The sequence below is a fragment of the Eurosta solidaginis genome, chromosome 4 (genome assembly GCF_040869045.1).
Source record: "Eurosta solidaginis isolate ZX-2024a chromosome 4, ASM4086904v1, whole genome shotgun sequence".
Lineage (NCBI taxonomy): Eukaryota > Metazoa > Arthropoda > Insecta > Diptera > Tephritidae > Eurosta > Eurosta solidaginis.
This window is the reverse complement of record NC_090322.1, coordinates 49552320-49579319: the sequence shown is the minus strand read 5'-3', so window position 1 is coordinate 49579319 and position 27000 is coordinate 49552320. Positions and strand designations below refer to the sequence as shown.

Sequence of the window (27000 nt, the reverse complement as noted above, 5' to 3'; positions counted from 1 at the left end):
ACGGCGAATTGGTTGAATTCCCTTTGCCACCACCTGGTATGTAAATTTGTTTTGATTTCGATTAAATAACATTTTGTTGTCCCAAAGCGTTGTATGTACATATATACTGAATTCTCCTTGCAAGTCGTGTTATCCCATCAGCTGATTGATTTTTCTTGATGATTTCTAAGCAACGCCTTAGTACCACAAAATGGCAGTTAATCGAAATCGATGCTAATTTTCTTTTGACTTGACTTCCTTCTTCACGGCGAATTGGGCTGAATTCGCTTTGCCATCTTGTAAAGATTTACCTTGACGTACGTCTACAAGCGCAAAATTTCCAGGGCGAAGAGAATCTCATGCAAAAGTTTCTGTACGGACATAGAGTGCTCCAGCGAAACAGCACGGTTGAGAAGAGTCCTAGCAAGAGGAAATATAGTCCAGGGACTAATAAAGAAAGAGAACGAGGAATGATGATAAATGATAATGAGGAATCCCTTGAGGTGCTTCTCGATACATGGTTTAGAAGAGCCAGCAGGCAGCACTCACACTTTTATCACGGAGCGGGTAGTGCCGGGCTTGGTGACCGATACCAAGATCGAATGGGCAGTGAAGACATTTTCTAAGTTTAAATCGCCGGGTCCAGATATGTATATTCCCGGCCATGCTACAAGTTTCAATAGGGCGGTCGTGGAATGGCTTAAAATAATATTCAATGGGTGCATAAGACTGAATCATGTACCGCACTCTTGGAGAACTGCTCGTGTAGCTTTCCTACCAAAGGCGGGGAAGATCGGTCACGTGTATCCCACATAAAGTCCAACGTGGATGAAAAGCTGCTCTCCACACAACAACATGCGTACACCAAAGGCATGTCGGTAGACACCGCATTGCATAGGGTGGTAATAAGCGTAGAGAAAGCCCTGGAATATAAGGAATATGCTCTAGGAGTCTTCTTAGCCATTTTTAAATGGGCGATTATTACATCAAAGTACATCCAGCCTTAACCAGATGGATTGGCTGCATGTTAAATTGTAGGAAGATTACATCACAATAGGGATTGTACGAGGCCACGAAATCAGTGGACAGGGGAACGCCGCAGGGAGGGGTGCTATCACCTCTGCTGTGGACGCTGGTCATCAACCAACTGCTCAGGCGATTTGATGAATGATGATGAATTTTTGATAAAACTTACGGCTTACGCGGATGACGTTGCAATTGTCATAAGTGGAAAGTGCCTTCCAACGATTAGCTCTTTGATGGATCGGGCGCTTCGGGATATTCATACCTGGGCATCAAATGTCGGGTTGAAAGTCAACGCGAATAAGAGTGACATGGTCTTGTTTACAAAGAGGTGCAAGGTCCCAAATTGTATCAGACCTAAGTTAGGAGGGGTGACCCTACAGGAGAAACCTTGCACAAAGTATCTAGGAATCATCCTAGACAGTAAGCTGTCATGGAAGCTCAACGTGGAGGAGAGGGTGAAGAAGGCTTCAACGGCACTTTATGCATGTAAAAGAATGCTGGGGTGTACGTGGGGCTTATCGCCCTCTTTTTCTCATTGGGTTTTTACAGCGATTGTAAGCCCTATCCTATACTATGGAGTTCTTGTTTGGTGGAAAGCCACCCAAAAAGCAACCTACCTCAAACAATTAGAGGGGGTATGCAGACTATCAATGCTTAGCATTACGGGAGCCCTGAAAACAACCCCGACAGCTGCACTGTATGCCATTCTGCACATTCCACCTGTAGACCTGGTAGCAAAAAACATAGCGTTAACAACTGTAACCAGGCTCAGGCCTCGGGACAGCTTGAGCACCGACCATACGGCCATAGTAGTATAGCGTCATCAATCACAAGACGAATAGACTACCTGATTTCCTATCTGTGCTTCAAGGGCGATCTTAAGGCCACAATAGAGGCGCAAGGGTACTCAAATGGCGGACGAGGCGGAAGGAGTAGGGTCTGCGGTATACTGTGCTGATCCGGAAATAAACAGTTCGTACAGGCTGATTACTGTAGCGTTTTCCAAGCGGAAATAGTAGCCGTAACCAAAGCAGTAGAAACCCTTGAAGAAAATAGCCCAAGCTGCAATCGTGTTAATTTTTGTATTGACAGTCAAGCAGCAATTAAGGCAATAATTTCGTATAGCACAGCATCTAAATACGTGTTAGAGTGTAAGCAGTCCCTGGAGAGAATCGGGACAGGGAGAAGCATACATCTATGTTGGGTCCCAGGGCATATGGGAATAGATGGGAATGAAAAAGCGGATGAACTAGCTAAAAAGGGCGCATCCCTTGAAGCTTGCTCCGTAGACGTACCAATTAGACTGGGCGAAATTAAGCGAAGGCGAGAGGTGCACATGATCGACCAAGCAGGAAAGGCGTCGGCTCAAGCGCGGGGCTGTAAAGTGTCGAAGATTATGTGCAGGTCTTACAACCTTAGACTAACAATGTTGCTTCTATCATTAAAAAGAGAGGACTGTAGACTCATGACGGGTATTCTGACTGGACACTGCCTTCTGGCGTCACATGCTTTTAAATTAGGCTTGGCCAGTGATAGCATATGTAGGAAGTGCGGGGTGGAGGAGGAAACGATCGAGCACGTTCTGTACTCTTGCCCTGCGCTTGCCAGGCTAAGACTCCAGCTTTAGGAATGATACAGCTGTCAGATCTAGAAGCAGCAAGTGGCTTAAATCCTAGTAAGCTTCTAGTATTTGCCAAGAGGACGGAGTTATTTTATAACATAGGGCCTGATTTTTGATAGGGTTTTTCAGTTTGGTCGTTAAAACAAACTTCTGGTAACACTACGGACTTACTCAGTCTATGTGAGGTCCTCATGGACCACCCAGTTCAACCTAACCTAACCTACCTTGACGTATCGTTAAAAAAATTGTTTGTAAAAAATAGAAATAAAACAAATTTTATTGTAAGTATAAACCAAAAATTGATTTATGTAAATGAAAAAGAGAAGAGTTAATTTTAGAACATTATAACAATATAAAAATTTAAATAAAAGCTGATACATAAATTAAAAATATGAATAACAAAAAATTAACAGCGATTAACAGTGAAAGAAATTTTTTAATAAAAAAAGAACAATTTGACGAAGAATTTAGATAAAAACTTATATGTATAAAAAATATAAAAAGGTAATATTTGGATACAGAATTTAAGTAAAAATATATATAAAAACCACAAAAAGAAGAATTATAATAAAGAAATTTTAATTTAAAAAAATATTTAATGGAAAAATTTGAATACAAAATTTAAATAAAAAAATATTGAAAAGAAAAACTTGAATAAAAACTTGTAATAAAAAAATATTAAAATAATAAAAAAAATTTAGTTAATGAAAATTTTGAAAAAATAATAATATAAAAAGGAAAAAATTTAAACAACGTGACATCATCATTTTCCCAAATTATTAAATAAATTATAAATCAAAAATTGCTTCAAATAAATGTTTTCCCGCTTAATTCATACATAAAAAGGAAAAATTTGAATAAAAATTTAAATAAAAAAGGAAACATTTGAATAAAAAGTTGTAATAAAAAATATTAAAATAAAAAAATGTATTGAAAAATATAAATAGAAAAATAATAGAAATATAAAAAAGAAAAATTTGAATAAAAATTTAAATAAAAAAAAAATATATAAAATAAATAAATAGAAGTAACCACCGAAGAGATTTTAGGCCGAGCTTCCCTTCCTTACACAAAAATAAAAAAATTAAAAATTACTTTGAAGAAAAAAAAAAAAAAACAAATAAAAATGGTAAATAGCAAGCGCATAGGGTCAGTATGTTGCAAGCAGCCGCCCTTCTGTTATTTAAGGAACGCTGGAAGAAAGCACTTTGCATATAAATAATTAACTTAAACTTTCAAGTTTTTTTGTCTGTTTATTTTTCTAAAGGGTATTGCTGTTGTTTTCCTTTTTTCTTTTGTGAATGTGATTTTGGTTTGTTTTCCTCATATGCATATAATGAAATTTACACTGCTTCCTTTTTTCTTCCCATTGTTTTTTTGTTAATAAATAAACCACACTCAGTGCAACTTATTATTATTATTATTATTTTTTTTTTTTCATTATTTCTTTGTTCCATATATCCTTGAAAATTTTAATTACGTGAATTTTCAACTCCCATTACACACATTTCGTCCACATACACTCATTTATTTTGTTGGTTTTTCCTATACCTTACTTTTCCGCCTTTATTTGGCTCATTGACGCATTTGTACTTGAAGTGGCCCCCCCTCTTTTCGGTTTACTGCTGAAGTGCATTTGCGAGTATTTAATTGCCCTCACCAGTTTGGAACGGCGATGTGCTTCCCATATTCGCTTACGGATTTCCTTAGTATAGTCTGCCTAAAAAGCTCTTATTATTTCATTTAATTACACATTTTTATTTTCTTCCTTCACATTGCTGATGTTTGCATACCATTAAAATTTTTTAGAAATTTAAAAGATGTTTTGTGTACTTTGAGGCTAACAAGCTGAATTGAATTGTATTATGAGTTGTACAAGAAACTACACACTGTCATAAAGTAATGTTTGTCCTAGGTTCTCTAATTTCAATTTCTCTCATAGGATGGTCGAGCTTCTGATGAGACTTACCCTCAACTATATCCTGTTAGAACTTATCCTTAACCGAACATTACCTAAATTTAACCTACCTAATCCAGGTTGTTTTCTTCATTCCTAATACCACATCCCCTTAAATCACAGCTATGCCTAGGAGACGTGCTTGTTCTTCTACAATACCTTTGTATTCTACTTCTCTTCTTAGTGGCCAGCTTACGGCTTACTCGCTAGTTGTCATACAAAACTACTGCTAATACCGCAAGTTGGGCGCTTTCCACATGAAATCTCACGCTTTACGCAAACCAACATTGATCTTATCCTCAACTCAATTGCTTCCATTATTACCAGAGCTTGATCTACTCAACAGCAAGTCGTTTATTTAATATACAGCAGAAAAATCTATATTAAAGGCAGATACGTACTCATGCTTGTAGTCTATCCTTTAATTTTTCAAGTCTTCTTAGTTTCCAGCCTACGGCTTCTTCTAAATTTTCTTTAAAATCTAAAGATACTTAATTAGCGCCCGTCGGTTGGGCGCTTTTTACACAATATCCCTTACTTACTTCAATTTAAACTCAACCGAGTGTAACTTGAACTTATATTCAACTCAACCTCATTCTTACCTGAACTTAACCAATCCACGATAGGTATCTTGATTCTAAACCCATCTTCCCAATGCAGATAGTGTATATTAAATTAGAGGATAGGCCGGATAACTTTATCTAAAAAGATCTCCGATATACACAATGATCTCATGGGAGCAAATTTCTGCAGCGAGCTTAATGCAACGTCATACGCTTAGAACTGCATCAACTTTTCATATTTCTAGGATAAAATTTTTTTCTATTTCTTATAAATATTATTTATTCAAAGCAAATTTTGTACTTTTCTTCTCTTTCAGATAAACTGGCCACATGTTTCGTTTGCAAAGCAGAGGCCTGCCCGCGCACACGTCCACTCAAAAAGGGTCGCGGCCAACAGTACGGCATTCCAGATGACACAATACCGGCGGGGGCGCGCGTCTGCAATTCATGCCAATGCAAATCGGTACGTAATCGCTACACAAATTGCCCCATTCCAACGTGCCCGAATCCGAAAGATCGCGCCAAACGTCTACACAACATTCCGCCACGTCTACTTGAACTCGCGCCCGATATACGAGATCCGATCTTTCAAGAGTTTCAAATACCACCGCAAGCGACACGTTGTTGTTCGGCTTGCCTTATGCGTATACGACGTAAATTGGATCTTGATCCACATATAAACTTAACAGATGAAGATCGTCGTATGGATTGCGATGAGTCTGATGTGAGCACTTCATCGTGTGATGAACGTGAAGTGGGCGGCAGTGATACTGCTTCGGTGGAAAGTCCCGAATCGCAAAGACACAACTCAATGACAAAGGATGTACAAAAACCACAAGTACCAATTGTGGCAAGTGTGGCTACGAATGCAGCTGATACGACTACGATAACAATAACATCCTCTGGAATTAAAGCCGATGAAAGGCTTTTGCCACCACTGGGACAAGCGCCGAAGAAACAAAAAACCTCAGAGGAGTATGATTCGTCAGCCACTGAAACAGCAGATGAAGAGAACGAAAATTCACCAGCGAATCGTCAAAGTCCAAAAGTAATACTGAATAGTGGTGGTGGTATTGGTGTAACGGGTAACATTGGTCTTGCACCACCACCAACGAATGCCGCCCAACAACAACTCCATACTGCACAGCAAAATGGACCACCACAACAAGTAATGTCTATGCCACCACGTGAACAAACTGGCGCAAATGTGCAGGATGTCCTGTATTCTGTAATTGAATTGTCGCTTAAGACGAAGGGCCAACCACCGGTAAAAATGCCAACACAAATGCCGAATGCGTCGCCTATGCATGGCGTTAAATCTAGCAGCATGGAACCGATACGCAGTCGTGTTGATCTCAGCAACAGCATAAACAACAATTCAAATAATGATGTAACAATAGTTGGTGAATTCCGCAATGACGGTTCCATTGTAAAGCAGCAGGCGCATGGTCAGCCAATCGGTTTAAGTGCACGACAATCAAATACATCTGCCATCAATGCTGTACAAGGTCCACCTGGTAGTCAAGGACCACCTGGCGCTGTGGTACATCCCGACAATTTGGCTACAATATCTGTTGTAAATTCCCATCTGCCACATCAGCATCTTCCACCGCATGGTATGTTGCATCAGCATGAGATCAAGGCCACTATAACACCAGTGGTAAAATCTGGTAAGACGACTGCACCGCCACCGGATGCAATGCGTTACTCAGCTGTGTCACAGCAGCGCAACAATGAACCCGAACCACAAACACTTGACCTCTCCATCAAGAAACCATCACGCGATGGTCCTTCGCCACATTCCTCATCCAGTGGGGCGAATTCTTCGAATAATGATAATGGCCCTCGTCATCAACCACCTCCAGGCTCTGTGAAGCATGTTGGCAATGCCGCGTCAATGTACCGTGGGCCGGAATTAGTAGGTTCTTCAAATCCAACATATATGTATCATCCACATCCAGCAACTGTTGGCAAGGGACCTCACGGTTCTGTGTATATGCCGCAAGCTGTACCCATTCCCATAACGCAATCTGGTGTGGGCGCACGATCTCAAGCGGCTGGCGGACAACCGCCACCGCAACAACCGCCACCATCAACACACCAGGCGCATATGCAATTGCCACCGGGCGCTGTGAGCAATAGTAGTAAAGTAGGTGGTGCCAAAATGGCACCTAAACTCAGCCCACAATTGATACATGGTGCGCCTTCACATGCAGCAACGGCATCACCATCTCAACAACAGCAGCAACAACAAATGATGGTGGGTCCAAAAGGTTCCATAACACATGGTACACCTGTGAATAATGCCCAACAGATTATTGTACACTCATCGCCCACAACATTGAGTCCTAAATACGATAATCTTTTACGTCAAACTCCACCGTCCGGTAGCGATGCGAGCAACAAACTTGGCTCCATTACACAGGGCACACCGATACACCTGCCTTCACATCATTTGGAAAGCAAGCGATCATATGAATATTATAAAACATCGCAGCGTCAAAGTCCAGCACAGCAGCAACAAATGCCAGTGGTCGGTCATCCAGGTGTCTTACCACCACCGCAACAGTCCTCACCACAAGCACCACCACCACAGGGTTATGGCGCAAGTTCACCCTATGCACGTTCACCCTATTCTGTGGATCAGTCGCCTGTTTTGAGCACGCGTCAAATTGTATTGCACGATTACATAACGTCACAGCAGATGCAGGGCCAACAGCGAAATGTATCACGTGGCAGTAGTAATAGCACTGGAGGCGGAGGTGGCGGTTCGGATAAGGAGTCGCCATCGCCACGCAATAGTGTTAGCGGCTCAGCTAGCGCATTGGTATTTTATGACAAGGAGCGCGGACGAACAGAATACTCGAGTCGAGCATCGCCCGCAGAACATGTGAACAGGTAAGCTGAAAAAAACAATATAGTGACAAAAAAATCATATAGTGAAATTTTATTCAGACAGTATGTAATTCAGAGCTCTTGGATTGACTTTATTTTCGAATTTCGAAATAAGATATACTGCCATGTTCCGGTTTTCGAATTCAAGAGAATTTCGCAAAAAAAGCATATAATGAAATTTTAACGAGACTTACTTTTTCAAAGCCGTTTGTTTGTATTGATTTGCGAAATTCGATGTAAGAGATACTGCCTTGTTCCGATTCCATGTGACGTCACATTCACACTAACAGGTGGACAGAAACTTTTTAATTTTAAACTTTCAGAGTAAAAAATTTGTTTTGGAGTTGCGAAATCCGAAGTCCAGAATTAATGGTTGTAATTTATGTATATGTCAAGGAATCTTTTTCTGGCTAATACATTACAAAATTCGAGTTTCTTCTAAAATTAATGTTTTTAGTTGCATCTTCGAATTCGGTAATGCGTGCTCGATAAAGTATTCATGTTCGATAGATATACATATATGTACGTGTCAATAAGAAACCATTTTCTTTGTTTATAAAAACATATTTAAGAACTTCGAGTTACGAATTTAAATTCGAATATAGAATAAAATGAAAATTTTAGAATAACTCATTAGTTTCCTATTTTTTAACTATGCTTCATATGTCGTTTTCGTGGCGGCCACCGTGGTGTGATGGTAGCGTGTTCCGCCTATCACACCGTATGCCCTGGGTTCAACTTCCGGGCAAAGCAACATCAAAATTTTAGAAATAAGGTTTTTCAATTAGAAGAAAATTTTTCGAAGTGGGGTCGCCCCTCGGCAGTGTTTTGGCAAGCGCTCCGGGTGTATTTCTGCCATGAAAATCTCTCAGTGAAAACTCATCTGCCTTGCAGATGCCGTTCGGAGTCGGCATAAAACATGTAGGTCCCCTCCGGCCAATTTGTAGGGAAAATCAAGAGGAGCACGACGCAAATTGGAAGAGAAGCTCGGCCTTAGATCTCTTCGGAGGTTATCGCGCCTTACATTTATTTATTTATTTATTTTTTTCATATGTCAACAGCACGCCAAGTCCACATCGTACACCACCACCACCACGCCAGGGCGTAATACAGCGCCATAATACTGGTTCGAAGCCGCCTTCGCCTGCCACGATACCACAAAACCGTCTACATGTCATGCAGCATAATTATCCGCCAGGTCAGTATTCGAACAAAGCCATTTTAATATTGATCAAATTCACTAATTATATTGTTTTCTATTCAATCCTTTAGCCGGTCATGACGCCTTCTCATCGTTCGTCGATGTGGCCGTACAGCAACCACAACTGCCGGTACCCTCACAGCAGAAAGAAGAGAAGCAGCTGCGACACGAAGCACCACCGCCACCACATCAACAACACGCTCCACCTACACAACCGCCGCCTGAAATACGCTATCAAATGATGCAATTAAACTATCATCAACATCAGCGAGCAGCTGCTGTAGCAGCTGCTGCAGCACAACAGCATCATCAATATCGGCAACAAGCTGCAGCAAGTGCAGCAGCCAATGCAGATTTACAACGGCGTATGCACGCGATTGAACGTGATCGTGATTTGCAACAAAAGCGACAAGAGCGTGATCGTGAGCGTGAACGTGAGAAGGAACGCGAACGAGAGCGGGAACGTGAGCGTGAACGAGAACGTGAACGCGAAAGAGAACGTGAACGTGAGCGAGAGCGGGAGCGCGAACGTGAGCGTGAACGTGAACGCATGGTAGAATGTATAGCGGCAAATGAGCGTGATGCAGCCGGGCGACGTATGACGGAGCGTATGAGTGCGGTGGCAGCGGCCCAACATTACATGCGTGGTGGACCCGAGACAGGACCGCCGCGTGCAATACCCGATCGGGAAAGAGATCTGTAAGTGAACGATAATAAGAGCGGCAACCATGAAATAAAATAGCACATCACAAAATACACTAACAAATCAACCAACGTATACAAAGAGAACAAGGAATATTTTTAAAACATATTTTCGATTTGGTTCGGGGGTAAAGTTCGAAATGATGAGGAAAGGTTCTTCTAAAAGTAATAGCTATGGTATTTTAATTTATTTTATGCTAACGAAAAATGAAATCTACTTTAAATAGGACTGTAGAGAAGTGGATTATAAGAGTTTCTTCTTAGAGAAGTGTGGAAATTTACTAACAGTCAGTAGAGATTTTGAACTACAAATATGTTTTTATGTTATGAATATTTTCTTATTAGAGACTCATTTTGCCAAACTATTAAAAAAGTTCTGCCTTCTCGTCAGCATTTCTCCCACGTCTTTTTTTACATACAGATATATTTATCTAAGGATTCAGCTTATCTAGTTTTAGGAAATCAATTGTATTATTTGTTCTAAACCACATTTCATGGTACATTCATTCATACTAACTATGTTCTCTTGTCTCTCTTTTTCTTTTTTTGTATTCTACAACAATGTCTGTGATATGACCAACGACGACCAATGCCTTCACCATAATCAACGTCACTCATGAAATATTACGCTACACATTAATCATCAACCAACATCACCATCGTTGGTCATTGTACGTCGTCGACCGCATGATCGGCATGAATGTTATGATCACCACCCATTTTTGCGTTGATCATATTTTCTTATCTATATGTTTGTGTACGTGCTTGTATTCCTATTAACGCGCAGCTATCACAGGGCACCACCGGATAGTACATTGTCGGCGCAGGTCTTAATCGATGCCATCATAAAACAATCGATTATACAGGGGAGCTCAGAGCCGAATCCAGCGAGTATGAATCGACCACCTTATGTGAGTATTTGCAAGTTAAGCCATATGCAGTTAAAATAATGTATTCATTCATTTATTTACAGTATAACTCACGTGAATTGCCACCATCAGCACGTCAGCATCCAAGTGCTGCTTCTCTGGCTGCTGCTGAGAATAATGTCAAAACAAATTCACCCAATGTCATCAATATCGATTTGGATAACGATCGTGCAAGCGGTGGTAGCAATCAGCATGATAATATGCCAAGTATGGTGAGCTCACGTGGCAGTAATGTTGCGCATAGTAGCCGCGTTGGCTCTCAGGGCGGTCCACCAAGTGGGCTTGGCACGCAAGCTGGTGGCACACTTCTGCCACCAAACTCACAAGCGCAAAAGCAACAGCAAATGCTTAAAACCAACATCACATTTGGTGAGCTAGCCGATTCGATAATAGCGAATGATTACTGTCCAAATCCGATGCAATTGCGACCACATGTCAACTATATGCCCTATCTACAAGAGCAGCAACCCATCGTTATGACCGATCATTGGACTAAATATAATCGTCGCATGCAACAGAAGGAGGCCGAAGCAGCCGCTGTATCTGCAGCAGCTGAACGTAATAAGGCACAACAAAATGCTGGAGCTGGCGTCAATGCTAGCACTAGTGGCGGCGGCAATACGGGTCAGCCTGGAAATAGTGGCGCTCCTGTTGGCGGTAGTGGTGGAGGACGTGCGAATACACCAGCCGATGAGCGTAATATCATACGCATGCAACAGACAGTGAGTCCACGTAAATATGAGTTAATGATGCAACCACCACATGATCAGGCAGCAGCTGCGGCAGCAGCAGCTGTTGCTGCTAGTCATTATTATCATCCGCATGGGCCACCGCTACCATCAAGCGGTGCACCTCCTTTAGGTATGCATGCGCGTAGTGGTAGCGCTGGCAGTGCGGGATCTTCATCGATACCATCCCCGCATGACCAACGTATGCCAGGCGGTGGCAGTGGGAATGCGGGTGCCAGCGGCGGTGTAGTTATGCCTTCAAGTGGCTCAGTGACACAAAACCATCCATTCGATACAATGAAATATGTTAAAAATCGCATTGTTGAAGTAATGCGTACTGAGGATGAAGAAATGCAGCATCAGCACGCGCATAATGATCATCGTGTGGGGGTCGGCGGCGGCGGCAAGGATATGCATGATGGTAGCGGTTCAATTGGTAGCACAATGCGTAAAACACCAAATCAATATGACGATGGGCGTGATAATCGACGTCTGTCTGCGGCAACATCCAGCGGTGGTGGCAATAACAGCAATAGCAACAACGATAACCACCACAACATAGTCTCTTCACAACCACCACAATTGGGCGCCTATCAACATCAAGCGCCTGTGACTACTTTCGCGCCTACGACATATGCGTATCCTTATAGCGCATTAAATGTGCCCAGTTCAGTGGCCGGTCTGCCACCACCATCACAAATGACATCGGCACAGTTGGTGTCGTTGGCACATCAAGCACCTGCCTCGCACATGGGTAAACAAGCATCTGGTGGTCATACAATGGGTGGCGCCGTTGGTGGCGGCGTGAGTATGTCAGCGACTGGTGGAGTATCGGCAGCGTCACAATCAGGTGGAGCGACTGCGGTAGAGCCAAAACCATTGTTGTCAGCACAATATGAGGCATTGAGTGACGAAGATTAGTTATGACTGCAGGCGTCTGGATGCACGCCACAAAAACAACAACAGCTACCGACACAGCAACAGCAGCAGCAGCAACATCACATGCAGCAACAGCAAACGGCCCCACAAATGTGGCATTGTGAGCGCGAACGTATGCAACACCAGCAGCAACAACAACAACAAAAGCATATACAGCAACAAAAGTTGCAACAACAGCAACATTATCAGCTGCAAGCAAATCGAAATTACAATAATAGCAATGGCAATAGTAGTAACAATAGCAATAACTACTTCTAAAACAATGGTGCTGTTAATAATTACCTTAGCGCAGCTGCCGTCTTAAAATGTGTATGCATTTCTTATAATAGTCCAGTGTACGCCTGCAGTAACAAAAAATCTGAATATATCAACAAATCAATAGACACATACACACACCCAAAATAGTCAGCCCACTCATACATTGGAATGGAATTATATTTTTATCTTAAATAGCTATATAAGAAAATAACTGTAATACCTTATTGAAGAGCAAAAGCTTTTCTCTATGTTTCAAAACATAAACCGTCATGTGCGCGTTTTTAAGTTGAGTTTCAAATTTCTTACAGCTTTTGCTTATTTGAAGAAAATCTGACAGCACCTAACAATAAAAACAACTTTATAAACCACTTGTATTGGCAATATACACCTAAACCTTATTATCGTCACCGAAATATGAAAATGCTCTATTACATATTTTTGAAATTTGGCAGCTGCACAAAATTATTTCATGCAAATTGTACAGTAACAGCGATAAGTTATATGAAACTTATATTATCGTAGTTTGCTATAGTAATGCAATAAAGTTTTGTGCGTATGTATGCAATTTTATAAACAGCAAAATACATTCGAGTTGTGATTTGCCAAAAATATGAGTTAGCGCTGTGATCTATATAGAGCATTCGATATACACTCATTAACCTACCTACCTACATGTGCATACATTTTTTGATAAAAATAATCGAAACTCAAACAGCAACAAAATATTGGTAAATTATACGAAAAAAATTGGAAACATGGAAAAATATTCATCTGCATAGTAGGCATTTACCAATGTACACAATAAACTCGTACCACTGCGTGTGCAATACAAAAACGCCACATATAGGCAATAAAATGCAAGCTGGTTAATTTTTAAGGGAATTTCGATAGTTTTTATATTTTAACTTATTTCTAAAGTAAAATGCGCTACTCCAGTGTACAAAATTTCTTCGACAAAAAGTTTTTTGTGAAAACATTTTCTTTATTGGCAGACAACGATAAATAAATATGCAATTTGATAATTTTTCGAAGTTCGAAATTTTTTAGAAATTATATTTTTTCGAAGTTATACCTCTTTTTTTTGTCTTGAAGGAGCTGAAATTTTATTTATGTTTCGTGTTGGGATTCTCGTATGCTTCTTATTTTTTGACACAATTTGGCTATCACTACACTAGCAAGCGTTATACTTAGAAAAATATTCGAACTTATTATAAAATTAGTAAAAAAAAAGCTTAAAATATTCAAATTTGCTCAAAGTTATCGAAGCAGGCACTATCTTTTATGTTGGAAGAAAGGATTTTCAAAAAAAGCTCAGTGTTCGAAAAATTGCCATCTTCGAGAAAGTTTATGTTTGTTGATATGATTTACTTAGCCCTGCTTATTTTCATAAAAAAAATCATGTGGTACTTAGAAAGCAGGAATGGTCGCAAAGTGCAGATGAGAACAAACTGTGTCGTGCGATACTATAAGTTTGTGCTGCAAAAAAATCTGCACGAATAAAACTTTCACACAAAAATAAGATTTTTTTTTAAACCTAACATTGTTTCAATGAGTTTGGAAAGCTTTTTCGCGTATAATTCAGACTTTCGTGCTAAAATGAAACTTGTTTCAATAACATTCCTAAATTTTCGAAAATATTTTTTTTTAAATTTTAATCAACCTAAAATTATTTTTATTTTATAATTTTTTTTTTCAAACAGTGCACATCGAAAAGTAACAAATTTATTTGGAAAATTTCCCTTACAACCAGCATGCAATAATATCCGGGCAACAAAATACAGCAGATGTGCGATTTTTTGTTTTTTTCAAACCGAAAATACATTAAAATAAAATACCAGTTACAATGTGAAAATGCATTAAAACAATCAATAACGCAAACACATACAAATATAGGCACATAAGCCAAACTTAAGAAAAATGAGAAAAAATGGACAGAAAATAATACAGATAAGTTTTGGTTGCAACATATTACAGCAAATCGACGGCTGTGTGGAATATCAACCTATCTCGCCTACCATCAACGCCTCCATCTGAGAATATCTTCCAGAAACACTTTATTTCATATTTGTTTCAAAAACACCCAAAGTGTTTAATAGAACTTGTATTACCAAAAAAAAAAAAACTACGCTGGAAAAAAAATTTTTTTTTTTGGCAAAAAATTTTAATAAAAAATTTAAAATTTTTTTTGTTGTGAAAAGCAAATATGTTGATATACACAAAAAATTTGAAAGCCTTTAAACCTGATGCGAAGAATTTAATCAAACCAAATAAAAGTCTTTTTTTTAAGCAGGTTTATATATATTTTTTTGTAAAGATGTTTGAAAAAAAAAATTAAGACATAAAAAAATTGTTTACTAAATTATTTTCATTATTGAAAAAAAAACCAATAAACTTTGTTTTGTTTGCTTTTATTTTGAAAACTTACGGAAAATATATTAAAAATTTATTTTATTCGTTTTTATTTTTTTGTCCAGTTTTTTTTTTGCTTAATTGTAATATAAAGAAGTCTTATAAATTTTATTTTGTAAAGTTGTATAGTAAACTATTTATAGAAGTTTCGATCTTGTTTAAAAATACGCTTTTCTATAATTTTTTTTTTAATTTTTTTAATTTTAAATTTAGAAAAAAAGTTTCTTAATTAAAAAAAAAAATCTTTTAAAAATGTTTTAGTATTTTTTTACAATAAGAAGAGAACCTACTAATTTCAGGGGTAGCCAAAAACTGTGTGTGTTATTTTCTAGACCGGTACATGGAAATTATTTATAGAGAAAAAAAAAAAAAAACGCTAAGACTTATTGCAACAAAAAACAAAAAAATGGAGAAAAGAAATATTAAACATTTTATTTATAAAATATGCTGATTTAACAAATAAAAAAAGTAAATACATTTATGTATAAGCTTAAAGTATGCAACTATAAATATTTAAACTTATTTTAATATCTAATTTTAAAACTGAAGTTTTGGACTAAAAGCAAGAAGCTGCTGTTTGGCGCAGAAAAAATTTCAATAGTTATTAATTAAAAAAAAAAAACATTTCAGCTTTTCTATACTATAATTAAATTTAAATAAAACGTAAGTATACAAACATAAAAAATTTAATTTAAAAATTACATATTAACAAATGTATAAATATATATTGATAATAAAGTGGTAAAAAAGAGAGACGACGAAACGCTTGTTTTTGCTAATCATATTAAAAAAAATTTAAATAAAAACTAAAAAACATACAAACAAACAATAAACATATTTGAATATTTACAACAGCATACACTACTTAGTTAAAGAAAATTGAAAATGAAAGTTGCATATAAATGATATGTAAATGTAAAAATATATATATAGAAACAAGAAGAAATGATGAAAGAGAGAGAGAGGGGTTTAAAAAAGAGAGTAGTGAAAAGCAAGTGAGCAAGAAATAAGGCATGCAAATATAGAATTTGAAAGTTGATAAAATTTAGGAAAAAATGAATATGTAAAAAATTTTTATTTATAAAAAAATTTTAGTTTACAAAAACATAAAATTTTAAGAGGAAGGAAGAACAAATTATATGCTGTAAAGGTTGAATATATTGATAGTGTTGTTTAAAGAACAGCTTTTTGGCTTTTGGAGGAGCCAATAAGCTGGTGGAGGATTGGAGAAAGGAGAGCAGGGTGAACAATGATGCTGATGAATTTATGAGCGCTGAGTTAAGAAAATCAGTAAAAAGTCAACAAACAACAACAGAGGAGATTTGTTGTTGATGCGCAGCGCAGCGGTGCGATTAAGCAAGAAATAATGAAAATCAGCCACAAAAAAGTGGAAAAAAAATTAATAAAAATTAAAAAATAAAAATAAACTTAAATATATAAATGTATATAGTAATTAACTTATATTTACTTTGTAATTATATGCCTTTAGTTACATAAGCTTGTGGCAACAAAATAAACTGAATATAAATATACAAAAAAAAAAAAAAAAAAAACAAACAAACAAGCTAGCCGAACGTGTAAAATTAAACAATGATAAATTAAAAACATAAAAAATTGAAAATATGCTACACGAATATGTTATTTAAAAGGGTAAATTTAAATATGTACTAAAAATATATTTAAAAATAAATTTAAATAACAAAAAGTGGTATATATATATATATTATTAAACCATAAATGTAAAGCTATATAAATATTATTATTAAAAATAATAAAAAAAAAATAAAATGTGTAAAACTAATAAAGTAAAAGAAAAGGAAAAAGCGCAAAAATACAAAAAAGAATTAAATAAAAATATATAAACTGATAAAAAGCGTGTAAATATGAGACACGCCTCCCTTACATGCATACATACACACAAACACAAAAGGAACAAATACACAACACACCCATACATAACATTGATTTCAAACGCGTAATGAATTATTTAATTTTTAAACGAAAAAAAAACTGCTAAAAATTCCATATTTGCATAAAAAACAACAGCATTAAATACAAATAAGAAATGCAAAAAAATAATGCACTTATACATACATAATGGCCACGCCCTCGCGTTTTCACATTTTAAAGCAAACCCGAAACTTTTTTTTTATTATTATTATTTTTTTTTTGAAAAAAAAAGAATTTTGTTAGATTTTACATACAGTATTTAAACTTTTGCACAACATGTTAAGTTTTCGTTTACTTTATGTTGAAGTGTTCAATTACTTAGCGCATTTCTAGTTTGTGCGTTAAAACGAAGTGTTGTTTTTGTTTGGTTTCTTTTTCGTTGCTATCAAACACACACACAATTTGAAAAGAACTTTTTTCTGTAAATTTTAAATCCAAAAATAATTGATTGATTCGAGCTCAAGGTCAGAACAATACTTTATCAATAGGCCGTTAAAACAAAAACGACTCTTAATTAATATTTATTGGCGACTTTTGCAAATCAGTGAAGATTGCCTGAAACATTTTTGAACAAAAAAAAAATCTGAAATTTTTTTAAAAATTGTTCGAGTTTTGATTTGAAATATTTTTTTGTTTTTAATAAAATTGGGTTTTCAAATTTAAGCTGTTGCGAACAAAAATTATTATAGTTTTTGTTTTTTGAAAAACACCTTATTTTTCCTATCTCAAATAAATTTTATAAATTTTGTTTAAAAGAAATACATTAATATATTAAATAATGGTTTTTTCTAATGAAACTACTTTTTGCTAATTTTTAACATATGTTGCTACTTTTTATTCAATAAAAAACTTTTTAATAAATAAAAAATCAAAAAGTTTTTGACTGGCAAGAATAGCTATTATAAAATATTTTGCAATATTAAAAAAAATCTTAACGTACTAAACAAATTTTCATTTTTCGGAAAAAGCACGTATTTGTTATTATTTATGATATAAAATAGTTTTGTTATTATTTGGGAATGAATATTTGAAAAACAAAACCCATTTTTCTGAAACTAAAGTTTCGTTTTTTTTTTGTTTTTGCAATTTTTTTTTTATTTTTTTTTTTTTAAACAGTAATTTTGTTTTCAAATATTTTGCTATTATCTTGCATAATTATTGTTTAATATTAAACAAAAAAAAAAAATTTATTCAAAAAAAGTTTTTTCCAAATATTTAACAAAAATAAAATTTTATTTTTTTAAATAAACAAAATTTTGAATCGTTTAAAAATTTATTACGCTGTTAACTTTGCCTTCAATTTATATTTTATTAAAAATTGTGTAATAATCTAATTTTATCTCGCATTTTCTTTTTCATTCAAAACTCTGGAAAAACTGTTATTTCAGTCTATGTGAGGCCGTCACGGACCGACCAACTCAACCTAACCTAACTTATTTCAAAAATGTTCATGTTTTTAAACTTTTTTGTATCAAGTTTATTATAAATTTAATCCAAAACCTTCACAGCTTTTCACTGCTATGTTATTGGTGTAGAAATTTTAACTTTTTGAAAACGTTAAAACCCTATTTTTTTTTAAATGTCTAAGCTATCAAAACAGAAACTTATTAAAAAAAATTTCAAAACATTTTTCACAACTGCTCTATAATATTTTTTTTTAATTCAAATTATTTTAAGCATTTTTCCAAAAATTAGCTAAAACATTTTTAAATCATTTTTTCCAAAAATGATTTTTTTTTAAATTTGTAAAATTATTCAATTTCCATTGAAACATTTCGAAGTTAATTAAAAAAATTTATTTTTAATATGTTTATAAACATTTTTAGCTAACATTGTAAAATTCAAATCTCCCGTATACATTTTTCTAAAAATTATATAAATTTATTCTTATGATTTTTCTTATTGACCTTTCATTCAAATTTTTTCTAATTAAAATTCTTGAATTCAAACATTTTCAATTTTTTTTTTTAATTTTTATATAATTTGTTCAGTATAATTTTATTATAATTTTTCAGCACAGATTTTTTAACAATTAAATTTTTTTGGAAACAAATTCAATCCTCGTTTGAACACTGCGAAATTAATTAAACTTTTTTTAAAATATGTTTTTAAACTTTTTATGTTAAAATCTTTCAGTTCACATCTCCCCGAAACATTTTTCTAAAAACTGGCTTGAAAAATGTTTCGAAATTTTTTTCTTGTATTATATTCGAACAAAAATTTATTGATTTAATTTTTTTAAAAGATTTTTAGATTCTATTTTTTATTCAAATTCTTTACTTTAAACTTTTTTTTAAATGTTTTTCGAATTTCTATATAATTTTTCGATATAAATTTTTAATATAATGTTTTCATTTCAAATTCCTCAATTCAAACTTTTTTTCAAATATTTTTCGAATTTTTGTTCTAAATTGATTTCAGTACCTTCTCCATCCAATTGTTTTCGAAAATTCTATCACAATATAACTTTTCATAATATAACACAAAGTTCTTTACATGATCTAAATTTGCATTATTTTAACGGATTTCAAAACAAACGGATCCCTAAAATCTACATACAATGCCCAGCTGCTGTTGTGTCTCTTACACGCTAATTTAATTCAAATATATTTTTTTTACTTACACCTTTAAGAATTACTTTATAAACACATATGTATAAATACAACGTATATATATAGTAGAGTGTATGTATGTGTGAAAGAGTGTTTAGAATTTAATTACAACGGAATATCTGCGTAGATTTTGGTTTTTTTTTTATATATTTTTCTCTTTTTTTTTGTACCAACTACAATTACGTCTAATAATAACAACAAAAGTAATAAACAATTCTCCAACAAAAAAAAAAAAACAAGCAAACTAAATAACTAAATTTAAAAAAATGTGAAAAATGGTAAAAAATATACATAAAATACAAGCGTCTAAAAATATTTAAAAATTAATTATAAAATGTATAATTATACACACATATATATATATATATATAAATATATATTAAATGTTAAAAGAAACGCTATTAAATGCAAAACTTATATAAAACAAAAAATATAAGTAATTCATTATTTTTTGTGTAATTTAATTTAAATCGATTTAATTAATTAATTAATTTAGTTAGCAATTGTGTGAATTATTATCAACAGTTTTAATTATTAAAATTACAATTATTATTTTGCTTTTTATTTTATAATTATATATACATATATAAATGATATATATAAACAACAAAAAAACGTATATGAGAAAAAAATTAAAAAATGATAATGATGGTTTTTATTGATAAAAATAGAAAATAAATAAATGAGCATATTAAAATTAAAAAAAAATTCGTTATATTATTTTCGAATATTTTCGGTCCCTAGGCCAGGTTTTTTGATCTTAGGCAAGTTTTCTCTTTCAGCGGAAATGTTTCTTCCATTGGACCAAATTGAGATTTGCTGCTAGACGAATAAGTTGTAGGTTGGAGGGTTTATGTCGAACACGGACACTCCAGAACATACATTGGGTATATCAGTACGTTGCCACAGCTGTTTAAAATTTTGTCAAACAACGTGTTGCTCTGCCATGAAAACTAGCACTGCTGCAAGAACTGCAGCTCGCACCCGAAGAGTGTGAGCGCTCAAGGTGTTGTGTAGTGCAACATATTCAAGGGGTTGCCAAACCAATTTTCAACCTCAGGCAAGGCACTTACGATCCCAAGTTGCTCCCGAAATGATGTTACTCCCCGGAACGTTGTGCATCCGTCAAAGGACTATCGACATTAAAAAAGCACCTCAACACCTTCGGGCAGTCACCTTATCGCTACAAGAAGAAGAAAAATATGGTTCCCGAATTTTGTTGTTGTAACCGCAAAAACACCAAGAAGGTTTAAGCGAGTTTCGCGAGAGTGGGCAGTCTTTTGACAGATATAAAACCGGCTTGTTCCGCTACCTGCGCCTTCTGCAGCGGCAGCCCTAAAAACTACACCGACAGCGACCATTCTGCACATTCCTCCTGCAGACCTAATGACCAATATACAGCGCTTACAACTGCAACAAGGCTTAAGGCCTCGGTACAGCTTGAGCTCAGGTCGTATGGCCATAACAGCATAGCGTCATCTAATATAGGGCGATATAGACTACATGGCCCCATACCTGAACTTCGAAAGAGATCTTGGAATGTGTAGCCGTGAAGAAAGAGCAAAAGCTCTGGAGGAAGCCTTAAGCTGCATCAATATATATATTGATAGCCAGGCGCCCAATAAGGCCATAATCTCACACATACTTCATCAAGAAATGTCCTGGAATGCAAACAAACATTGGGGAGTCTACGCTTTAAACTGAGCTCCCGGTCAAATAGGGATAGAAGGTAACACGGCGCATTAGTGAGCAAAGAAGGGGCTGCCCTCGATTTACCTATGGTAGACGTCCCAATACACTGGGGAGAAAGCACAGGGTTGCGCATATCTCTAAAAAGAGAAACTTTAAGGCGTACGCTGGGCATACTAACTGGACACTGCTTTAGGCCTCGTCAGTAAAATCACTTATAGGAAGTGCTTCTGTTCTCTGTTCCCTATTCGTGTCTTGCGCTCGCACTATCAGGGGCGTCAGAGTTGCGAAATCTAGAGACAGCAATAAAGCTAGGTTCTAGAAAATTTCTAGTATTTCACAAGAGGATGGAGTTATTTCGTAATATAAGTTCTGGTACCTAATGGGGGGTTTTCGTTTCGTTCATCAAATAAATTCTTGTAACACTATGGACACATTCAGTCTATGTGAGGTGTTTATTGATCGGTCAGTTCAACCTAACCTAACCTAAAGACGTATCCCGCGTATCCAACTACAATTAAGTGGCACTGTTGCTTTAGCTCGCAAATCAGCTTTCGTTCTGCACATGCCATTTAAGCAGCAAAAAAGCTCACGATGCGCGCTTTTGCAGAGGTTTTATGTTGGCCGTGAAAAATGGCAAAAAAAAAGCTACTATAAGTAGCCAAACGAATGACGAGAGCAAAACAAAACTACAATAAACAGAATGAAGAGATATCTAAAGAAACGGAAGAGCTTTTGCGTAACGCAGTGAGCAGCCAGCGCATGAAAAAAGAAACTTTGTTCACAAAAGCGAAAAAAAGGAAATACTTGTCACTGTGTTAAAGCCAAGTTAAGAGGCTTTGCGAGTTGTTCGTCCCTCAAGTGATATATCTACAATCATTGCCAACAGCTGCTGGTAGAAGCGTACAAATATATGAGGAGGTGTGTGTGCGTGCAGCAGCCGAAAACAGGCAATGAATTGTATCTACAGGAGAACTCCGTGGTTGATAGCGCAGCTTGTTGGCTCAGTTACGCGCGGACGTACCAAGGAAATGAACGTAATATTGAGAAGCGGTGAGGTTTAAAAGCCGGATAAAACTCGAAATTCTTGGAAGTGATTATAGTTCAACTTTATATAACGCGCCTTCAAATTGCTAATGTGTTTGTGTGGTATCTCTTAAAGTAAAATAATTAAACAAAAGTGGTACTACGAATAACATTTTTTTGGAAAACCCTTAAATTTAAAGTGAATTCAAAATACCAACCAACTACAACATATCCATCCATCCTTCCTTCCATAATCAGTAACACATATTAAGATTATTCTAAAAAAAACGTCATCACAATCGCGTCAGCAGGTAAGTGTCCTTGAATCATTTTACATACATATACATTCAAGTATCTATATATAAACGCCTCCACCCGGCTGCAATCAAAATGAACTTGTTGTTGTAAAAGAGACGTACTTGATGCAGTGCTTTTCGTTATATATTTCTTAAAGTTAAATCTGAAGGTCACATTCCTTTGTAGGTACGTAAGGCAATCCTTTGTAGGATAGCGGTACAAGATATTGTAAATTTATGTAAGTGTAGTAAGTACTTTAATAAATGGTAATTTCTAAGATAAGACGTTTACTAACCGGTATCCGCGCTGAGCTCTTTTCAACTCAGTCGATGAAACATTGATGAGAAAAATTTAAATAAATCCTAGTAGGGAGTCACTCTCCTAGGCACACCAATTTCTATACGATATCGTCAAACGCCAACTTTCATTGTGCTGGAGGGCTGAAAAATTCCTAATGCGCCATAATTGCTGCCGACGCACTATGACGCCTCTGCCCGAAAAGCCTGACAAAAATCAAAAATTTCAATAAAGCGTTCGATAAACCTAATACGTGTATCTAATAGAGAATTTTCCAGGGATTACGAATATATAACTCTTATTAAACAGATGATATTTTAGGAGGTAGAGCCACTCAAAGTTGATTAATTTTCAACACTTACAAAAATTTGTGGTTTTTGTTCTTTTTGTTGTGTTAAAAATTGTTTTGTCTCTAAATAAAACGGCCTGCTACTGCTTTCTTGTATTATAATATAGGTTGAAGCAAAACATAAATTTTTTTTTATAAAAGTTCTCAGATCTACCTGTTTTTCGAAAAGCCTAATTTTAGGACCTTTTTCGAACTTTGATGGAAAATAAAAAAAGGACCAAAAAGGTCTCCGTGAAATTTACAGTAGGTATTTGCTAAATATTCAGTACCTGAATTCATAAGGTCCACCTGCGTCCAGCTGCGATTTCACTTTTTACGTCAAATTAAGTGAAGCAACCTTGGGTATAAATAAGCGGCTGAGCAGGTATGGGTAAGAAGGTGACGAATTTAGTATGGCCACTTTTGTTGTTGGAATTTCTTAATAAAACCAATTTTTCGGTTACAAGCTGCATAATATACATACCTGGAACTCATTTCCATAATTTGAGTATATAAAGCAATGTTTAATATAACGCCCAAAATTATTCGTTTTTTGGAGTCTATAGAATAAAGTATTCTGTTTATTTAAATAAACATAAATATAGCTCACATCCCTACAAGACGCGTGAGCAGAACACTGATGTGTTCACCAACACATTCACACAAAAGTATTGCGATTACTAATACATACAAACTTGGTGTTGTTAATTTTTTTTCATGTTTGCCGGAAACTGTGCGTACCTGTCCATAAATAACTCAATTTGTGTTCCCTTGCATTATTTTCGGTCAGTTTTGGGAACACGAGGACGATATTTGGAGAATATCAGAACACTAAAACTCAAAAGACTTAAAAATTTCAGAGCGCGACGGGATTTTTAAATTAATTAATAAATAAAATAAAGGTTAATATAATAAAAAAAAAAATATGAAAAGAAGGCATTTTGCTAATTGCTTATCGAAAGAGAAAAAGCTCTTTGACGATAACGTTAAAATGTTTAAAGAACTTAAGAAGTCCTCTCAAGATAAAGTGCAAAGTGTTGCTAATGCTTTGGAAAGTGTTGCTAATCCTTTGAAAGTGAGGCTAATCCTTTGAGTAGTGAGATTTTGCAGTCAGTGTTTGCCAGTAGATAGTGTTCGAAGTGATAGTGATGAAAGCGTAGAAGAGTGTTTAGGTGCCCAAAGGTATTATGTAGAAGAGGGTGCAGGTACGGATCTGAACGTCTTGCTAATAAGTTGGGCAATAGATTTTAAAGTTCCTCATAATATTGTAGACGGACTTCTTCAGGCACTCCAAAAGGGTGGGATAAAGGATGTGCCGTTGTGTGCCAAAACTCTTTTAGACACCTTTCGACAAAAAGCCAGTGTAGAATCTATGCCAAATGGTGAATTTTTGTACTTTGGTATACAAGACCAGTTAGTTTCTAAACAGTTTTCATTTTTAGAGGCACAAGAAGAGGTTTTAATTGATGTGGGAGTAGATGGTCTCAAACTTTTTAAAAGTTCAAGTCGAGTTTTATGGCCTATTCTTGGAGCACTAGTACATTTTCCTAGTGTTGATCCTTTTGTTATAGCTAGCTTCTCAGGTTTTAAAAAGCCTGAAAATATTAATGATTTTATGGCTAAGTTCGCTTCAGAGGCAAAATCCCTGCGAGAAAACGGTATTGTTGTCGGTCCCAATAAAGTGTTGTTGTTCATTTGCGACTCCCCAGCTAGGGCGTTTGTTAGTGGTGTTATGTCATTTAATGCCCAACATGGATGCCCCAGGTGTCATATAGGGAGTGACCTGGTTGGGAAAGTATATTTACCCACAACGTCTGGTATACCCAGGACGGATATAAGTTTTGAGAAAAGAGATCATGTGTCTCACCACAGTCCTCAATTCAGGCAACAGAAAACCGTTCTAGAAGATGCCGGCTTTAAAATGGTTTCTCAGTTTCCACTAGACTGTATGCATTTGGTAGATTTAGGTGTCGTAAAAAGGTTTTTAAAAAATTTGAATAGCGATACAAATATCCGAAAGATAAATGAAAATATTAAATTTATTTCGAATTACTTTCCGTCTGAATTCTGTCGTACTGCGAGAAGTTTAGATGAAGTTAGTCGGTGGAAAGCAACGGAATTCAGACAGTTCCTGCTATACACAGGCATTTTTGTTTTAAAAGACTGCATAAGTAGTGAGTTGTACTTCCTTTTCCTACTACTACATACCGCCATTCGACTTCTTACAAGTGAAGGGTCGTTTAGGTCTGAGGCTGATGTTGCCCAAGATATATTAGAGCATTTCGTCACGCAGTTCAGTGTAATGTTTGGGAAGGAAAGCGTTACTTTCAACATTCATGGCTTATTACACTTGTCAGAATGTGTCAAAGATCTTGGTCCTTTAGATTCCTTTTCTGCTTACAGGTTTGAAATTTTTATGCAATTTTTAAAAAAGATAGTAAGAAAACCAAATCAAATATTGCAACAGCTGTTTTTAAGGTTGAAAGAAAGGCAGGATGTAAGTTCATCGATTCACAAGCCTTCCAAGCTAGGCTCTTTCGATATTGATTTAAAGAAGGATAAAGACTGTTTTTGTTATAGCAAAAAAGTCGGCCCTATGAAGGTAGTAGAACTTATAGGGTCAGGAGAATTGGAAATAGTTCAATGTACTCTTTTTCGGAAAACGCAAAATTTTTTCGATGTACCTGTTAGCTCCTCCGATAGTTTAGGTATTGGTGTTGCAAGTGAGCCAAGCTGAAATTTGGTTGATTTAAAGAGAGAAGATCTTGATTACAAGTACTTCTGTATCCCTCAGGAAAGCAAATTTTTGCTTATACCCCTTCTTCACCACCTATTCCATGAGTTTTCCAATTAAGCCACTTTTTCCTAACCCTTGTTTCATAAACTTTCAATAAAGTAAGACTTTCCACACTTTCGAATAAATAAATCTTAAAAATATAATTAAAACGTATCCTTTAGCTTTTGATTCTAAAATTTTTGAAGAGTCCAGTTACAAGAAGAAGTGCAGTTATGGAATCTACAAATAATGGTAAGAAAATCTCTTGTACATGATTTGTACATAAGTTAACTTTCAATAATTTTCAGCGAATTCTTTCAATATAGTGTTTGCAACGAATAGACGTTTTAATGAGGCTACATCTGAAGCCGAAGGTGCTGCCATTTCCTCAGCAGGAATGGGAGTCGATCAGGCTGAAGGACTGCTACAAGGAGATCAGGCTGAAAATGTTGGAACCAACCAAATTGAAGTCAACATGGCAGGACCCAATGGAGGTAAATTTTTTAAATTTTCATTTGGTTGTTTTAAACCCCCCTTCTAGAGTACTACCTTTCGTTTATACACAAATCATTTGCCCAGATATAGTTAAAAATCAAATATCTCCATGTTATTTGTAGGTGAAAACAAAAATCGTGATAAACACCACTTAACTTTAAAATTAAAAGCTTAAATGTTGATAGACCATCTCTTTGAATGTCCTTAACCATATTTTTACTATACCAAAAGAGAAAGCTTTATATTTATTCAGTCCGCCCTAATACATTTGCACATCGATTGCTGCCCTATCGCAGAATGGGATTGCACACCGACCTATTTCA

General features: G+C 35.7%; 1 protein-coding gene and 1 long non-coding RNA gene across 6 annotated transcripts in view; both read left to right on the top strand.

The window, feature by feature from the left end:
• Smr (Smrter) overlaps positions 1–20477 on the top strand; it is a 512335-nt gene extending 491858 nt beyond the window's left edge. For 4 of the 5 annotated variants that reach the window (XM_067781478.1, XM_067781475.1, XM_067781477.1 and 1 more), the window contains 5 exons: positions 5464–8044; positions 9103–9239; positions 9314–9941; positions 10732–10855; positions 10918–20477. In XM_067781478.1, the coding sequence (XP_067637579.1) occupies positions 5464–8044; positions 9103–9239; positions 9314–9941; positions 10732–10855; positions 10918–12522 (5075 nt within the window). In that variant the 3' untranslated portion in view covers positions 12523–20477. The remainder of the gene's footprint in view (positions 1–5463; positions 8045–9102; positions 9240–9313; positions 9942–10731; positions 10856–10917) is intronic. The other variant, XM_067781480.1, reaches the window with a different exon arrangement.
• Positions 20478–21936: 1459 nt separating this feature from the next.
• On the top strand, positions 21937–26670 carry LOC137247883 (uncharacterized). The gene is made up of 3 exons (XR_010951925.1): positions 21937–22795; positions 26365–26434; positions 26491–26670. It is a non-coding gene; the product is annotated as an uncharacterized lncRNA (long non-coding RNA).
• Positions 26671–27000: the final 330 nt, after the last annotated feature.